This window comes from Hemitrygon akajei, chromosome 11 (assembly GCF_048418815.1).
Source record: "Hemitrygon akajei chromosome 11, sHemAka1.3, whole genome shotgun sequence".
Lineage (NCBI taxonomy): Eukaryota > Metazoa > Chordata > Chondrichthyes > Myliobatiformes > Dasyatidae > Hemitrygon > Hemitrygon akajei.
In genome coordinates, this window is record NC_133134.1 from 91,953,016 (window position 1) to 91,969,470 (window position 16,455).

The following is a 16,455-nucleotide window of genomic DNA, read 5'->3' on the forward strand; positions in this document are numbered from 1 at the left end:
GGCTTGTCAAAGGAGAAGTCCCAGCTCTATGTCTATGTTCTGTCCAGTCTCATGTTAGTGTTTTGTGAAAGATGAGTCTCGGCTTGTCGAAGGAGAAGTCCTAGCTCTATGTTTATATACAGTTTCTAGTCTGCCTCCAAGCTCCAGCCAGGCCTCAACCCCAGCCTCAAGCCAGGCCTCGACCCCAAGTCTCTAGCCAAGCCTTGTCACGTCTTTGCCTGGTTTTGGGGGTCCGAGCCCGAGGCAAGACCCAGGTTTTGGCCCCTTGTCCAGTCTCAAGCTTGGAGTCCACCCCAGGCTCCTTGTTCCCAGTCCCTTGTCCTGCCCTGTTCCGAGCACTGCAGTGTCTGCGTCCTGCATTTGGGTCCTGATACAACACCCCTGTATGACAGTGACAGTGATTTATGTTATTCTGTGAATGTTTATTATTGCTGCTTTGTGCCTATGAATTTTTGTTTTTCATGTGAATGTTTATTATTGACTCTAAGTGCCTGTGATTTATGTTTTTCTGTAAATTTTTATTGATGCTTTTTACTATAATTTATGTTTTTATTGTTTATTATTCATGCCATGTGGCTGTGATTTATGTTATTCTGTGAATGTTTATTATTGATGCTTTGTGCTTGTGATTTATGTTTCTCTGAATGTTTATTATTAATGCTATGTGCCTGGCATTTGTTTTTTGTGAATGTTTATTATTGATGCTCTGTCACTGATTTTTTTCATATGTATGTTTATTATTGATGCTACTTGCCTGTTATTTATGTTTTTCATGTGTATGTTAATTTTTGATGCTCTGTGTCAGTGATTTATAGTCTGTGAATTTTTGCTATTGTGCCTGACATTTTTTTGTGAAAGTTTATTATTTATTCTATGTGCCTGTGATTTATGTTTTTCTATGAATGTTTATTATTGCTGCTATGTGCTGAATTTTGTTTTTCATGTGTATGTATATTATTGATGTTATGTACCTGTGATTTATTCTTTTCTGTGAATGTTTATTATTGATGGTATGTGCCTGTCATTTATGTTTTTCTGGTAATACCTATTATTGATGCGATGGGCCTGTGACTTATGTTTTTCTGTGAGTTATTATTGACACTATGTGCCTGTGATTTATGTTTTTTATGTGAATGTTTATTATTGATGCTATATCCCTGTGGTTGATGTTGTCATGTGAATGGTTGTTATTGAAGCTATGCGCCTGTGATTTTTTTCATGTGAAAGTTTATTAATGATGCTATGTGCCTGTGATTTATGTTTTTCTGTGATTGGTGAATTTATCATCATTATGTGCCATGTTGATGATGCAGGTGATCGTTGTTTTTCCATGATCATGATTGTTCTTGGCATATCCTACAGAAGTGATTTGCCATTGCAAGCTTCTGGGCAGTGTCTTTACAAGATGGGTTATCTTAGTCACTAGTAAACTCTTCAGAGATTGTCTGCTTGGCATCAGTGATCACACAATCAGGAAGTGATATGCACCAGCTGCTCATAAGACCATCCACCTGCTCCCATGGCTGCATGTGACCCTGATCAGGTGCTGCACCTTGCCCAAGGGTGACCAGCAGACTAGCAGAGGGAAGGAGCAGCTTCCACCTCCTTTGGTAGAGACCTCTCTCCAGCCCAACACCTGTGACACAGAATTGGGAAATGGAATAGGTCTGATTGTTGAAAATTTATACCTTAGAAATGCGAGAAGCTTAATGCATGCAACTTACACAATATCTTGCTGGATAAAGCAAGATCCCACAAACACCTTTAATTTTCTAAGATCCATGTACCTGTCCAGGTGTCTCTTAAAAGACCCTATAATTTCCGCCTCCATCACTGTCGCCGCAGCCCATTCCACGCACTCGCCACCCTCTGCGTAAAAAAACTTACCCCTGACATCTCTGTACCTACTTCCAAGCACCTTAAAACTGTGCCCTCTCCTAATAAGGTTAGGCTGAGGAATGGGAAGGCAGTTTGGGGATAGGAGTTAACGATTGTGGTGGGGAAGTGAAAAAGGTGTTGGGGATGAGCGATGGGGAGGGGCTTGGAATGAGAGAGGGTTTTGGGGCGGGTAAGGGACTTCCTTCCCGTCTCTTTGAGCCCTCGCTGGCTGTGAGCGGGAGTCACGTTACGGGGCGGGAATGGAATGGAACAACCCCCCCACCACCTACATACACACACGTCTCCCTCCCTCCGTCCGTCCCAACGGCGCCAAGGCTTGGGCTCAGGCTCTCATTACTCGGGTGGGCTGGGCCGGTGTCCCGGTCCGAGATGGGGGGCGGCTGTGAGCGGGGGCTGCAGATGCTACTGACCACAGCGGGGGCGTTCGCCGCCTTCACCCTGATGACAATCGCCGTGGGCACCGACTACTGGCTGTACTCCCGGGGTGTGTGTCGTAGCAAGGGCGGCGGCGGCGACGACAACGACACGGTCCGCAAGAACGAGGAGGTGATGACCCACTCCGGCCTCTGGAGGACCTGCTGCTTAGAAGGTAGGTGGCGGATTAAAGACTCCGAGACCTCCCTCCCCGAACTCACTTCATCCTTCTCCCGAGATCCTGAGACCACTCTCTCTGGGGCTCCCTCCCTACTCACCGCTCCCCGAATCCCTAAACCCTCAGTAACCTTCCGCCCCTTGCCGGGTGCTGGTCCCGGTCTCGGGCGTGGGTCCAAGGGTGAAGTGGGGTTGAGGGAAGGGCAGCCCCGCACTTTCCATGTCGGGATCGGTTCGTCGGGACTTGAACTTCAAAATGTAGTTGTTTGTATAAAAAGGGTAACGGGAGATAAATCTTGAAACAAAGTAATTCTACCGGAGTGACAGGGTTTACAGTCCCTAACCAGATTCATCCGTGTTATAATGCTGTAACTATCCCAGGAGCGAAATAAGCTGCCACATGTAACACGAGAAATGCGTGGCTGCCCGTGTAAAGCGACCCCGGAAACCCAGCTCGCGTTAAAGCACAGCTCATAGTCACTGCGAGCGGCATCGACACGGGAAATACCCCCCAGCTGTAGGGATAACCCGTGCTCTTGGACACAATTCTCTCATTCTTTTGACCTATTCGGCTGAAAAGTACATTAAACAAGGGGTTTCTTGTCACAGTCAAATTAGAACACCACAGCGTGGGAAACAGGTTTTAAACATTAGATCTGAATACCCCAACAGGAGGATGGCTGAGGCTTACGATGGGGTCACGATGAAAGCAACATTTTCCTACATGAGCTTACTTCCTTTCACGTGCTCAATAGCCACAGTAAATCCCCCGGGTTAAGACAGCGATCCTGAGGTGATCATACTGCCACTCTTTTCTTGGTTTCATGGCTATCTGGAGAATAAGAATTTCAGAGTTGTATACTTTGATACTTAATGAACCTTTGGAACTGTTGGAACAAATGTGTGTGGAGAGGATCACAGAAATAGCTGCGACTGAGAGCAAGCAGAGGTTTGGTCTCCATTAGTCCAGTGTGTCCATAACCCAGGGAGGAACTTGTATTCAGAACCTGAGTCTTCATTCTCACTTTGAGATAGAATTTCCTAAGATTCACTACCGGTCAGAAATCGAAACTTCTTTTCATGACCAATCTGATTTGGAGGAAGTGTTCTAGGCAGCCCAGTCACAGGGAGCATCATCTTTGTCTCAATGCCGATAGATGTTATTCATCTGAATTCCAGGAAAGGATAGATTCTTCATTGTAATGTAACTAAAAAGAAGAGGCCCAAAGCAATTTTTGTCAGTGAGGTTAAATGTTTAAAAGACTTCCAAATTAGGGAAATCCTTTTTTGTCTGTGCTGTCATTAATCATTTTGAAATGTATCACTTCTACCAGCAATGGGAACGATCCACTTGGTTAAAAGGAAAATAACTATAATAAAAAAATCAAAAAGATGCAGGTGCTGGAAATGTAAAATCAAGCACAATGTTGAAATTTCCTGGGAGATCAGGCCACATCTGTGCAGAGAGAAATATAATTTATGTTTTAGTTCAGATAGAACTGAGGAAGTTAGAGAAAAAAGACATTTTGTGGTGCAGAGAAGGAAAGGGTGGAGAGAATGAATGTAACAAAGCGTAGATGACAGAATTTAGTTGGGAGAGAGACACAAGAGACTGGAGATGCTGCAGTCTGGAGTTTTGACCTAGAACATCAACCATTGCTCTGCCTCCACAGATGCTGCTAGATCTGCTGAAAACCTCCAGCAGTTTGTTTTTCTGTTAATTGCAGCTGATTTGTCTGGGGGAGATGGAAATAGAAGGAGATAAAGAAGAGGATTTTCATAGAGTTTACAGCAAACCATTCTGCCCGACTGGTTCATGTCACCTGGTCTAGTCCCATTGACCAGCATTTGGCTTATAATATAATTTTTATACAATCTATGTCACTCATCCAAACACCCTTTACAAGTTGTTGTTGTTGTTGTATCTGTTTCAACCACTTCCACTGGCAGCTCATTCCACATAAATACCACCCTTTGTTGTCTCTCAAGTTGCCCTCTCGCCTTAAACCTGTGCTCCCTTGTTCTTGAGAGGGTGTAAAACGTTACTGGAATTGAGAGATTCAAAATACTAGTTACTGGAAGTATGAAAAAATAGAAAATGCTGGAAATACTGTGGATCATCAGCACCAGTACAGTGGGAAAACAGTTAATATTACAAGGTACCTGTCGATGCAACTGGATTTTTTGATGCAGTCTAGAAAAATTGGTGATGTGAATTGATCTCATGCCTGGGGATGTAAGGTGCTAAGTCAGAAAAGCCTTTGTCAGTAATTGTAGTAATTTTCTATCAGGTTCCATGAAAAGAATGACCTTGGGTAAATAAGGCAGTGTTGCCTTGATTACTGAAAACAATTAGCAGTCACCCGTGTTCTGCAATAAACATATCGCAATGTGTTTCACAGCAATTAATTGTTGCAAGGTAGAAATTGAGGGAACTGATGTAATAAATGCTGAAATATTTCACATAAGGTAACAGGGCAGGTGGGATGTCACCTCCTCTGTCCCAATCCCTGTTCTATTACCATAGTAATGTGTGATTTCCTCCCATTTTGAAAGCACTGACTCTGCTCTTTCTCACATGATACTCCTGCTCCTAACTAGTACCTGAGTAAAAATGTTTCTCAGCATCTATCTTCAGTCAGTGTTTTAAATATGTGTCTCTTGGTCTGTGCAAATGGGAGAAACCTCTCATGTATACCTTGTCCAAGCAGTACACCAACTCACCATACTTTGCTCTGAGGAAAATGACTCTGCCATCTAACCATTCTACCGAAATCCCTTACCCAATAAATCAGGGTATGGCTTGCATAGAGAACAGTAGGGACAGGGGGATCTGGGAATATAGATCCATAAATTCCTTGAACATGGTGGCATAGGTAGATAGGGTCATAAAGAGAGCTTTTGGCATATTGGCTTTCATAAATCAAAGTACTGAGTACAGCAGTTGAGATATTACACTGACTTTGACAAGGCCTAATTTGGAATATTGTGTGCAGTTCTGGTCACCTACCACAGGAAAAATATCAGTAAGATTTAAAGAGTGCAGAGAAAATTTACAAGTATGTTGCTGGGACTTGAGGACCTGAGTTATAGGGAAAGGTTGAATAGAAGTTTGGAAAGGTACATGGATAGGAGGAGTATGGAGGGCTGTGGTCAAGGTTGGGTCAATGTGACAGGGCAGAGTAACAGTTTGACATGGACCAGATGGGCTGAAGGCTCTGTTTCTGTGCTGTAGTGCTCTGACAGTCTGCCTCTGTGACTCTAAATTGTGTTTCAGTCATAGTCATAGAACATGGGAGCTGGTACTTTGGCCCAACTCATCCACACTGACCAACGTGCCTTCCTGAGCTATTTCCACTTAGCTGCATTTGGCCAGTCTCCCCTAAATGTTCCTATCCATGTATCCAGCCAAGTACATTTTAAATGTTGCAATTGTACCACTCTAGCACTTACTCTGGCAACTCATTCCGTATACCTACCAACCCCCTGTTGCACCTCAGGTTCTACTTCAGTCTTTCCTGTCTCACCTTAAATCTGTGCCCTCCAGTCCCTGGCTCCCCTGTCTCTGCGATCTATCTATATCACTCAGGGAAAGGGTCAACACAGCAGACCAGTCAGCACAAAGTCCTTATCACCTCTCTTGATGGGCATTTTAGTTCAAGCTCACATTCTCTCTAACTTGTTAGTATAATTGAGAACCTACTGTGCCCTATGCTCTGTCAGACAACACATTGTAATGTTAACCATTCAGTGGGTGAAATGGCTTTTCTTATGCTGACTTTAATCGCATTCCTTAGCTATTAACTCCCCAACAACTGAAACAATTTTCTTTAAATAACAAAGTTTTACAAAAAAGTCAAAATCTGAAAATACTGGAAGACAGACAATGCTGAAATAAAAGCAGAGCACAATGGAGCATCAGTGGAGAGAAACAGGATCAGAGAGAATCCAAGGAATAGTCTTTGACTTGAAATATTAATTGTTTCTCTCTCTATAGATGATGCTTGACCTGCTGAATATCTCATGTTCTGCTTTTATTTCAGAATTTAAATGTCTTCATCAAGTTTCTTAACCTGGAGAATCCCAGCTTCTCCATTTTAACCATGGAGTCCTGTAAATGTCATCTGTATCCCCTTTAAAGCTGAGTGCAGTGCTTGAAATTGGACATGGTCTTCAAAACAAGGCTAAACATTTGTTAAAATAGATTCAGTATTACATTCTGGTTAGTTGTTGACTGAAGAATAGCTATGAACACTGTGCAAAACATTTCTGTAAATGGAATCTTCTGTATCCACCAGAGAGCATCTGAGCCTTAACTGAATATCTCAGCAGACAGGCAACAATACCACTCCATTTTCCATTCTGGGACTGAGTAAAGATTGCCACTGAAGAGTTGTTAACCTTCAGTGCTGCAAACTCAGAACTGAGAAGAGGGGATAGTTATCCTGCGTAGTTCCTTCCTTTATCCAGCCTGAATAGGGGAGGCCAAGAAGCTTCTTTCATGGTGTAAACTTTATGACCCCTTACATGCCACCTGTTCCAGGGTTTGTGTGAATGAGTGTTTCTGCAAAAGGGACAAATTCATTTAAGATGCATGTTGCAGTTACTCCTCCCTCTTTCCCAATGTCACTTGCTTGTCATAGACAAGAGAAAATCTGCAGATGCTGTAAATGCAAGCAATACACACAAAATGCTGGAGGAACTCAGCAGAACAAGCAGCATCTAAGGAAAAGAGTACACTTAACATTTCAGGCCAAGACCCTTCAGCAGGACTGCTTATTCCCACATCTACTAGAGTGACAATGTTTATCTGTTGGTAGAGCATTTCAGATAGTTGGAAGAGGCTGTAAAATTACCTCATACTGAGCTTTCATTATAGCGACAGGTAATAAATGGGCAGCAGTTTTCCGATCACCACCACGATCAAAGTAATTACTACCAGCCCAGAGCAGTCCTATTGAAGTGTCTTGGTGTGAAATGTCGACTGTACTCTTTTCCATAGATGCTGCCTAACCTGCTGAGTTCTTCCAGCATTTTGTATGTGTTACTTGTCATAGGCTAGTTTTTTTTTTAAGCTATTTCACTAGTGTTCCAAAGGCAGATGGTTACGTCCTATGGGGCGGAGGGAGGACTGGATTCCAGGCCTGGCTTTGGGTGTTAATTTAAACTACCATCTGAACCCAGCCACCAATTGTCCCAAACACCTCTGAGTTGGACTGAACAAATGAGTGCTTTCTGTGGAATGAAATTGAGGCAGTTGATCCAAGAGAATTTAAATGCATTTTCCTGCTAAGTTTTGGTCTGTTCCCAGCACCCAGTATATTGCCTGCCCTTGTACTAATTCTGCTCTGGGCTGGTAGTAATTACTTTGATGAAATGGAATGAGACAATGAACAGATGTAGCAGAGGTGGTGATCAGAACACTGCTGCCCATTTTCTACCTGTTGCTATAGTGAAAGCTCAGTATGAGGTCATTTTATAGCCTCTTCCAACTATCTGAAATGCTCTACCAGCAGATAAACATTGTTTCTGAAGTAGATGTGGGAATAAGGAAGAGGTTGATGATGGTCTACATGTCCTTATGGACACATAGATCCCCATATGGTTGTCGGTCTCCATGACTGAATTGAAGCGTGGACACTGAGCCAGTGGCTTCACCCTGTGTTCATTCTGAGCTCCTGGGAAACAAAAGCTTTGGTTAATATTGATAATATCTGTAATAAAGGTGTCATGTGGACCTTGGGAGGCAGGGTGCTCAAAGGCTGCACATTGTGCCAAACTTTTACAAATATTGTTTGTAACATTGTATTCTTTTCCAAGGGTAAAGAGCTTTTAGTGAACAGAGAGACAGAGTCTTTTCCAATGACAATTCTATGTCAAGGAGACCCAAGCTGTTGTTCTCTTGTGAGAGGTTTAGTAATGCTTGGTATATTATATTTCAAAGTTCAAAGTGCTGAAAATTTGTTATCAAAATACATATTCCATACGCAACACTCAGATTCATCCTCTTCCAGGTAGGCACAAAACAAAGAAACACATTAGAAACCACTAAACAACCCCACACAGCACCGATACTCAAAAACCCCCAAACAACACAGACAAACACCCCACACAAAAAAGACAGTCAAAGACACCACACGACACAGTTAAAAAAAACCCACAACCCAGTCAAAAAACCCCATACAACAGACATTTAAAAAAAACACACACAGCAAAGACAAAGGCAGTCGGAAAAACCCCCCAGAAAACAGTCAAAGAAATCCCCACACAACACACACAGCACAGTCAAAAAACCCAGACAATGCTGTCAATAAAAAAAGCACAACAAAGACAGTCAAAAACACCCACAGCACAGTTTAAAAACCCCACACAAGACCACAACTCCCTTAGCTTCAGCATAGCTATGGAAAGGGATAAAATCAGACGAAATGGTAAAGGGCTAACTTTGAAGGGATGAGGCAGGAACTAGCGAGAGTAAATTGGAAACAGATGTTCAAAGGGAAAAGCACAGAAGTAATGTGGGAGAAGTTTAGGGACCACCTGAGCTGGTTTCAGGATAGGTTTGTCCAACTGAGGCAAGGAAAAAATGGTAGGAAAAGGGAACCGTGGCTGACGAAACATGTGAGGCAACTTGTCAAGAGGAAAAAGGAAGCATATGTTAGATATAAGAAGCAGGAAGTAGGAGGGGCTTATGAGAAATATAGGGTAGCCAGGAAGGAGCTAAAGAAAGGACTTAGGAGAGCTCAAAAGGGGCATGAGAAGGCCTTGGCATGTAGGATTAAGGAGAACCCCATGGCGTTCTTTGCGTATGTGAAGAATAGGAGGATGATAAGAACGAAGGTGGGACCTAAAGGATAAAGAGGGCAACATGTGCCCAGAAGCGGAGGAGGTTGAAGAGGTACTAAATGAATACTTTGCTTCAGTATTCACAAGTGAAAAGGATCTTCATCAGGATGAGGTCGAAGTAGAGCAGGCCTGTGTGCTGGACAATGTGGAGATTGAGGAAGAAGTGCTGGATCTTCTTAAAAACATTAAATGCCAGAGGACTGGAGAATGGCATATGTAGTTCTCTTGTTTAAAAAAGGTAATAGGGATAAACCTGGGAACTATAGACCGGTGAGTCTTACGTCGATGGTATGCAAACTACTGGAAAGGATTCTTAAGGATAGGATCTATGAGCATTTGGAGAAGTACAGTCTACTCATCGATAGTCAACATGGCTTTGTGAAGGGAAGATCGTGCCTCACGAGCCTGATTGAGTTTTTTGAAGAGGTAACAAAAGAAATTGATGAGGGTAGGGCAGTGGATGTGGTCTACATTGACTTTAGCAAGGCATTTGACAAGGTCCCTCATGAGAGACTCATCCAGAAAGTCACGAGGCATGGAACCTTGGCTGTTTGGATAAAAAATTGGCTTAAAGGAAGAAAGCAGAGGGTAGTTGTGGAAGGAAAGTATTCTGCCTGGAGGTCAGTGACTAGTGGAGTGCAGCAGGGATCTGTCCTGGGACCCCTGCTATTTGTGGATTTTTATAAATAACCTGGATGTAGAGGCAGAAGGATGGGTGAGTAAGTTTGCGGGTGACACGAAGACTGGAGGAGTTGTGGATGGAGCTGCAGATTGTTGAAGGTTACAAGAGGATATAGACAGGCTGCAGAGTTGGGCAGAAAAGTGGCAGATGCAGTTCAATCCGGATAAGTGTGAGGTGATGCATTTTGGAAGGACAAACCAGAAGACCGAGTACAGTACCGAGTACAATGGTCAGTTACTTAAGAGTGTGGATGAACAAAGGGACGTTGGGGTTCAAATCCATACATCCCTCAGGTTGCTGCACAGGTTGATAGGGTAGTTAAGAAGGCCTATGGGATGCTAGACTTCATTAACAGGGGGATTGAGTTCAAGAGTGGAGAGGTCATGTTGCAACTCTACAAATCTCTAGTGAGACCGCACTTAGAGTATTGTGTTCAATTCTGGTCACCTCATTATAGGAAGGATGTGGAAGCATGGAGAGGGTGCAGAGGAGATTTACAAGGATGTTGCCTGGATTGGAGAACAAGTCATATAAAGCAAGGTTAGCAGAGCTGGGACCTTTCTCTTTGGAGTGTAGAAGAATGAGAGGGGACTTGATAGAGGTCTACAAGATTATGAGAGGCATAGTTAGAGTGGATAGTCAGTACCTGTTTCCCAGGGCACCAATAACAAACACCCTGAGGGCATATGTACAAAATTAAGGGAGGGAAGTTTAGGGGAGACATCAGGGGTAAGTTTTTTTACACAGAGGGTTGTGAGTGCCTGGAATGACTTGCCGGGGATGGTGGTGGAGGCTAAAACATTAGGGGTATTTAAGAGTCTCTTGGACAGGCACATGGATGAAAGAAAAATGGAGGGTTATGGGGTAGTGTGGGTTTAGTACTTTTTTTTAAGGATTATATGGGTCGGCACAACATGGAGGGCTGAAAGGATTGTACTGTGCTGTAGTGTTCTATGGTTCTAAGACAGACAGTCAAAAAACCCCACACAACAAAGACAGTCAAAGACACCACACGACACAGTCAAAAAAACCCACAACCCAGACAGTCAAAAATCCCCAGACAACAAAGACATTTAAAAAATGTCCACACAACAGTCAAAAAACCCCAATGTCAGTCATAAAAAAACCCACAAAACAAAGACAGTTAAAAAACCACACACAGCAAAGACAGTCATAATAACCCATGCAACATAGTCAAAAAATCCCAGACAACGGAGAATGAAACAACCCACACAACACAGTTAAAAAAAACCCACACAACACAGTAAAAAAAAACCCACACAGGACAGGCAGTCCAAAACCCCACACAACAAAGACAGTCAACAGGACATCACACAACCCAGTAAAAAGAAAAACCACAACAGACAGTCAAAAAAACCCCCACAACAAAGACAGTCGGAAAAAACCCCAGAACGCAGTCAAAGAAATCCCCACACAGCCCGGTGGAAAAAAAACCAGACAACACTGTCAATAAAAACACACACAACACAGACATTCAAAAACAAACACAACAAAGACAGTAAAAAAAAACCCACAGCACAGTTTAAAACCCCACACAACACAGACAGTCAAAAATTCCCCACAACACAGTCGAAAATTCCCACACAACACAGTCAGTCAAAAAACCCCATACAACAAAGACGGTCAGAAACTCCACCCAACAACAACAGTCAAAAAAAATCCAGAGAAAAAGCAGTAAAAAAGAAAGCCACAACACTGTAAAAATCCCCACACAATACAGTCAAAAAACAACACAACACAGTTTAAAAACCCACGCAACACAGTCAAAAAACCCCACAACACAGTCAAAACTACCCACAGAACATACAGTCAAAAAACCCCACACAACTCACAGTCAAAAAGCTGCACACAACAAACAGTTGGAAAAAACCCAGAACACAGTAAAAGAAATCCCCACACAACAATCAAAAAACCCAGACAACACAGTCAACACAAAGACAGTCAAAAAGCCGACAGAAACCAGTAAAAAAAACCACAACACAGTGAAAAAAACCCATACAACAGTTTAAAAAAAAAGCCCACACAACACAGTCAAAAAACACCACAACACAGTTTAAAAAACCCACACAGCACACAGTCAAAACCCCCTTACACAACATACAGTCAAACCCCTTACACAACATACAGTCAAAACCCCCTACACAACATACAGTCAAAACCCCCTACACAACACAGTCAGTAAAACCCATACAATTCAGACAGTCAAAAAAACCCACACAACAAAATCAAACAACAGCACACAACAAAGACTGTCAAAACACCCCACACAACACGTCAAATTTTTGTGTTTTCTCCACACAACAAAGACAGTCAAAAAAAACCCACACAACAGGCAAAAGTTAGGGGGCAAAAGTTTAAGGGTAACATGAGGGGGAATTTCTTTACTCAGAGAGTGGTAGCTGTGTGGAATGAGTTTCCAGTAGAAGTGGTAGAGGCAGGTTCGATATTGTCATTAAAAAAAAAATTGGCTAGGTATATGGACAGGAAAGGAACGTAGGGTTATGAGCTGAGTGCAGGTGGGTGGGACTAAGTGAGAGTAAGTGTTCGGCCCGGACTAGAAGAGCCGAGATGGCTTGTTTCCGTGCTGTAATTGTTATATGGTTATATAACAAAGACAGTCAAATAACTGCACACAACAGTCAGTGTAAAAACCCACACAACACAGTCAGTCAAAAACCCCCACGTGACAAAGACTGTCAAAAAAACCCACAGAAAACAGTCAAAAATCCCCAAAACACACTAAAAAAAACTCCAGACGACAGTCCAAAAAAACCCACACAACAGTCAAAAAACACCACAACACATTCAAAACCCCCCATACAACATGCAGTCAAAACCCCCACACAACATGCAGTCAAAACACCCACACAGCATGCAGTCAAAACACCCACACAGCATGCAGTCAAATCACCCACACAGCATACAGTCAAACCCCCACACAATATGCAGTCAAACCCCCACACAATATGCAGTCAAACCCCCACACAACACACAGTCAAAAAGCCCCACACAACACTGTCAAAAAGCCCCACACAGCACATAGTCCAAAAAACCCCACACAACACAGTTAGTCAAAATACCCCACACAAGAAAGATAGCAAAAAACCCTACACACCACAGTCAAAAAAATCCCATACAGCACAGTCAAAAAAAACCCACACAATACAGTCAAAAAATTGTCCACACAACACAGTCAAAAATCTACATAACAAAGACAGTTTAAAAAACCCCACACAACAGTCAAAAAAACCCACACAACAGAATCAAAAAACCCACTCAACAAAGACAATTAAAAAGCCACACAACAGTCAAAAAATGCTCACATAACACAGTCCCACACAACCCCACACAATACAGTGAGTCAAAAAAACCCACACAACGAAGACAGTCCAAAAAACCCTACAAAAGACAGACAGTCAAAAGCCCCACACAACATATACAGTCAAAAAGACACCACACAACACAATCAAAAAACATCACATACCGCAGACTGTCAAAGAAAGTTCACAAAGAACCGCACACACAACACAGTCAGTCAAAAAAATCCACACAACAAAGACAAAAAAACCCAACACAAGACACAGTCAAAAGCCCCACACAACATACAGTCAACACCCCTCACACAGCATACAGTAAAAAAAAAACCCACACTAGGAGTTTTTTGACTCGTGTGGGGTTTTTTAGACTGTTATGTAGGTTTTTAACTGTCTTTGTTGTGTGGGTTTTTTGGACTGTAGTGTGGGTTCTTTTGACTGTCTTTGTTGTGTGAGTTTTTTGACGGTCTTGTGTGGGTTTTTTTTGACTCTATTGTCCACAAACAACAGAGTCAAGAAACCCCACACAACAAAGATAGTCAAAAACCCACACAACATGGACAGTCAAAAAAACACCACACAACGCAGACAGTCAAAAAATCCACACAGCACGATCAAAAAACTCACGCAACAAAAACAGTCAAAAAAACCCACACAACAGTAGAAAAACCCCACACAACAAAGATAGTCAAAAACACCACAGAACAAAGATAGTCATACTAACCAACACAACACAGTCAAAAAATTCCACACAGAAGAGTGAAATAATCCACACAACAGACAGTCAAAACACCCCACACAACAAAGACAGTCAAAACACCCCACACAACAAAGACAGTCAAAAACCATCACACAACACAGTCAAAAACCATCACACAACACAGTCAAAAAATTACTCACCCAACAGAGTGGAAAAACCCACACAACACAGTCAAAAACTCACACAACAAAGACAGTTAAAAAAAAACACACAACAAAGACAGTCAAAAAACCCCACAAGACACGGACAGTCTAAAAACCCCACACAGCAAAGACAGTCAAAGTATTCCCCACACAACACAGTCAAAAAATACCCACACACCAGAGTGAAAGAACCCACACAACACAGACAGGCATAAAATCCCATACAGCAAAGACAGTCAAAAAAACCACACAATTTGGACAGTCCAAATAAACCCACACAACCCAGTCAGTCAAAAAAAAACCCCACACAACAAAGATAGTCAAAAAAACAATACATAACACAGTCAAAGAATTCCCCACTCAACAGTCAAAAGATACCCACACGACAGACTGAAAAATCCCACACAACAGTCAAAAAACTCACAGAATAAAGTCAAAGAATCCCACACAACATAGTCAAAAACAAAACACACAACACAGTCAAGAAACCCTACTCAATAAAGACAATCAAAAAACGCCGCACAACATGGACAGTAAAAAAAAACCCCACACAACACAGTCAAAAAAACCCACACACCAGTCAAGAAACCTCACGCAAAGACCGTTAAAGAAAGCCCACACAAAACAGTCAAAAAATGTCACACAACAAAACAGTCAAAAAACACCACAACACAGTTTAAAAACCCACACAACACAATCAAAAAACCCACCCAGCAAAGACATCAAAGAAGTCCACACAAGAAAAATAGTCAAAAAAAAACGCACACAACAAATACAGTCAAAAAACCCCACACAACAGAGACAGTATAAAGAACCCACACAACACAGTCAAACCCCCGACACAACAAAAACAATCAAAACCTCGCCCACACAGCAAAAAGCCCCACACGGAAAAGACAGTAAAAACACACACAACAGTCAAAAAAAAAAGAACAGTAAAAAAAAACACAGAACGGTCAGTGAAAAAAACACACAATACAGTCAGAAAACAACACAACACAGTTTAAAAACCCACACAACACATTCAAAAAACCCCACACAACACAAAGACAGTCAAAAGAACCAACATGAACACAGTTGAAAATAAAAACTCACACGACACAGTAAAAAAAAATGCACAACAGTCAGTGAAAATAAACACACAACACAGATAGTCAAAAAACACCACACAACAGTCAAAGACACCCATAAAACAAAGACAATCAAAAGAACCAACACAACACAGTCAAAAAGAAAAACTCACATGACACAGTAAAAAAAAACCCACACAACAGTCAGTGAAAATAAACTCACAACACAAAGTCAAAAAACACCACAACACATTTTAAAAACCCACACAACACAGGCAGTCAAAAAACCCACCCAGCAAAGACGGTCAAAAAACCCCACACAAGAAAGACAGTCAACAAAAGCCCACACAACACAGTCAAACCTGCCAAACACAACAAAGACAATCAAAACCTCACCCACACAACAAAGATGTCAAAAGCCCCAGACAACAGTCAAAAAACCCCACACAACAGTCAAAAAAACCCACACTACAAAGACAGTCAAAAAATACCCACACAACGCAGACAGTCGAAAAACCCACACAGCAGTTAAAAAGCTCACGCAACAGTCAGAAAACCCCATACAACAAAGACAGTCAAAGTAACTCATACAACAAAGACAGTCAAAATAACCCAGACAACACAATCAAAAAACCCCACACAACAAAGACAGTCAAAAACCCCACAGAACAGTCATAATAACCCACACAACAGTCAAAAAACCCACACAACAAAGGCAGTCAAAACACCCACACAAGTCAGTCAAAATAACCCATACAACACATTCAAAAAACACCATAGAATACAGTCAAAAATCCCCACATAACATTCAAAAAACCCCACACAACAAAGACAGTCAAAAACTGCACAGAACAAAGTCAGTCATAATAACCCACACAGTGCAATCAATAAATACCCACACAACACAGTCAAAAATCCCACACAAGTCACAAACCCCACAGAACAAAGACAGTCATACTAACCCACACAACACAGTCTAAAAATACCCACACCACGCAGTCAAAAAACACCACAACACAGTTTAAAAACAGTCAAAACACCCCATACAAAGACAGTCAAAAAACTCCACACAACAGTCAAAAAAACCCACATAACAAAGACAGTCAAAAAACCCCACACAACACAGACA

The 16,455-nt window shown here is 42.1% G+C and overlaps 1 protein-coding gene across 2 annotated transcripts in view; it reads left to right on the forward strand.

Moving 5' to 3' along the window:
• LOC140735837 (voltage-dependent calcium channel gamma-3 subunit-like) overlaps positions 1 to 16,455 on the forward strand; it is a 136,963-nt gene that overhangs the window by 43,244 nt on the left and 77,264 nt on the right. The window contains exon 1 of one of the 2 annotated variants that reach the window (XM_073061349.1): positions 2,116 to 2,488. The exons of the other annotated variant lie outside the window; for it this stretch is intronic. Within the exon in view, the coding sequence (XP_072917450.1) occupies positions 2,269 to 2,488 (220 nt within the window). The 5' untranslated portion in view covers positions 2,116 to 2,268. Of the gene's footprint in view, positions 1 to 2,115; positions 2,489 to 16,455 lie in introns of those variants that run through there. 2 annotated transcript variants of the gene reach the window in all.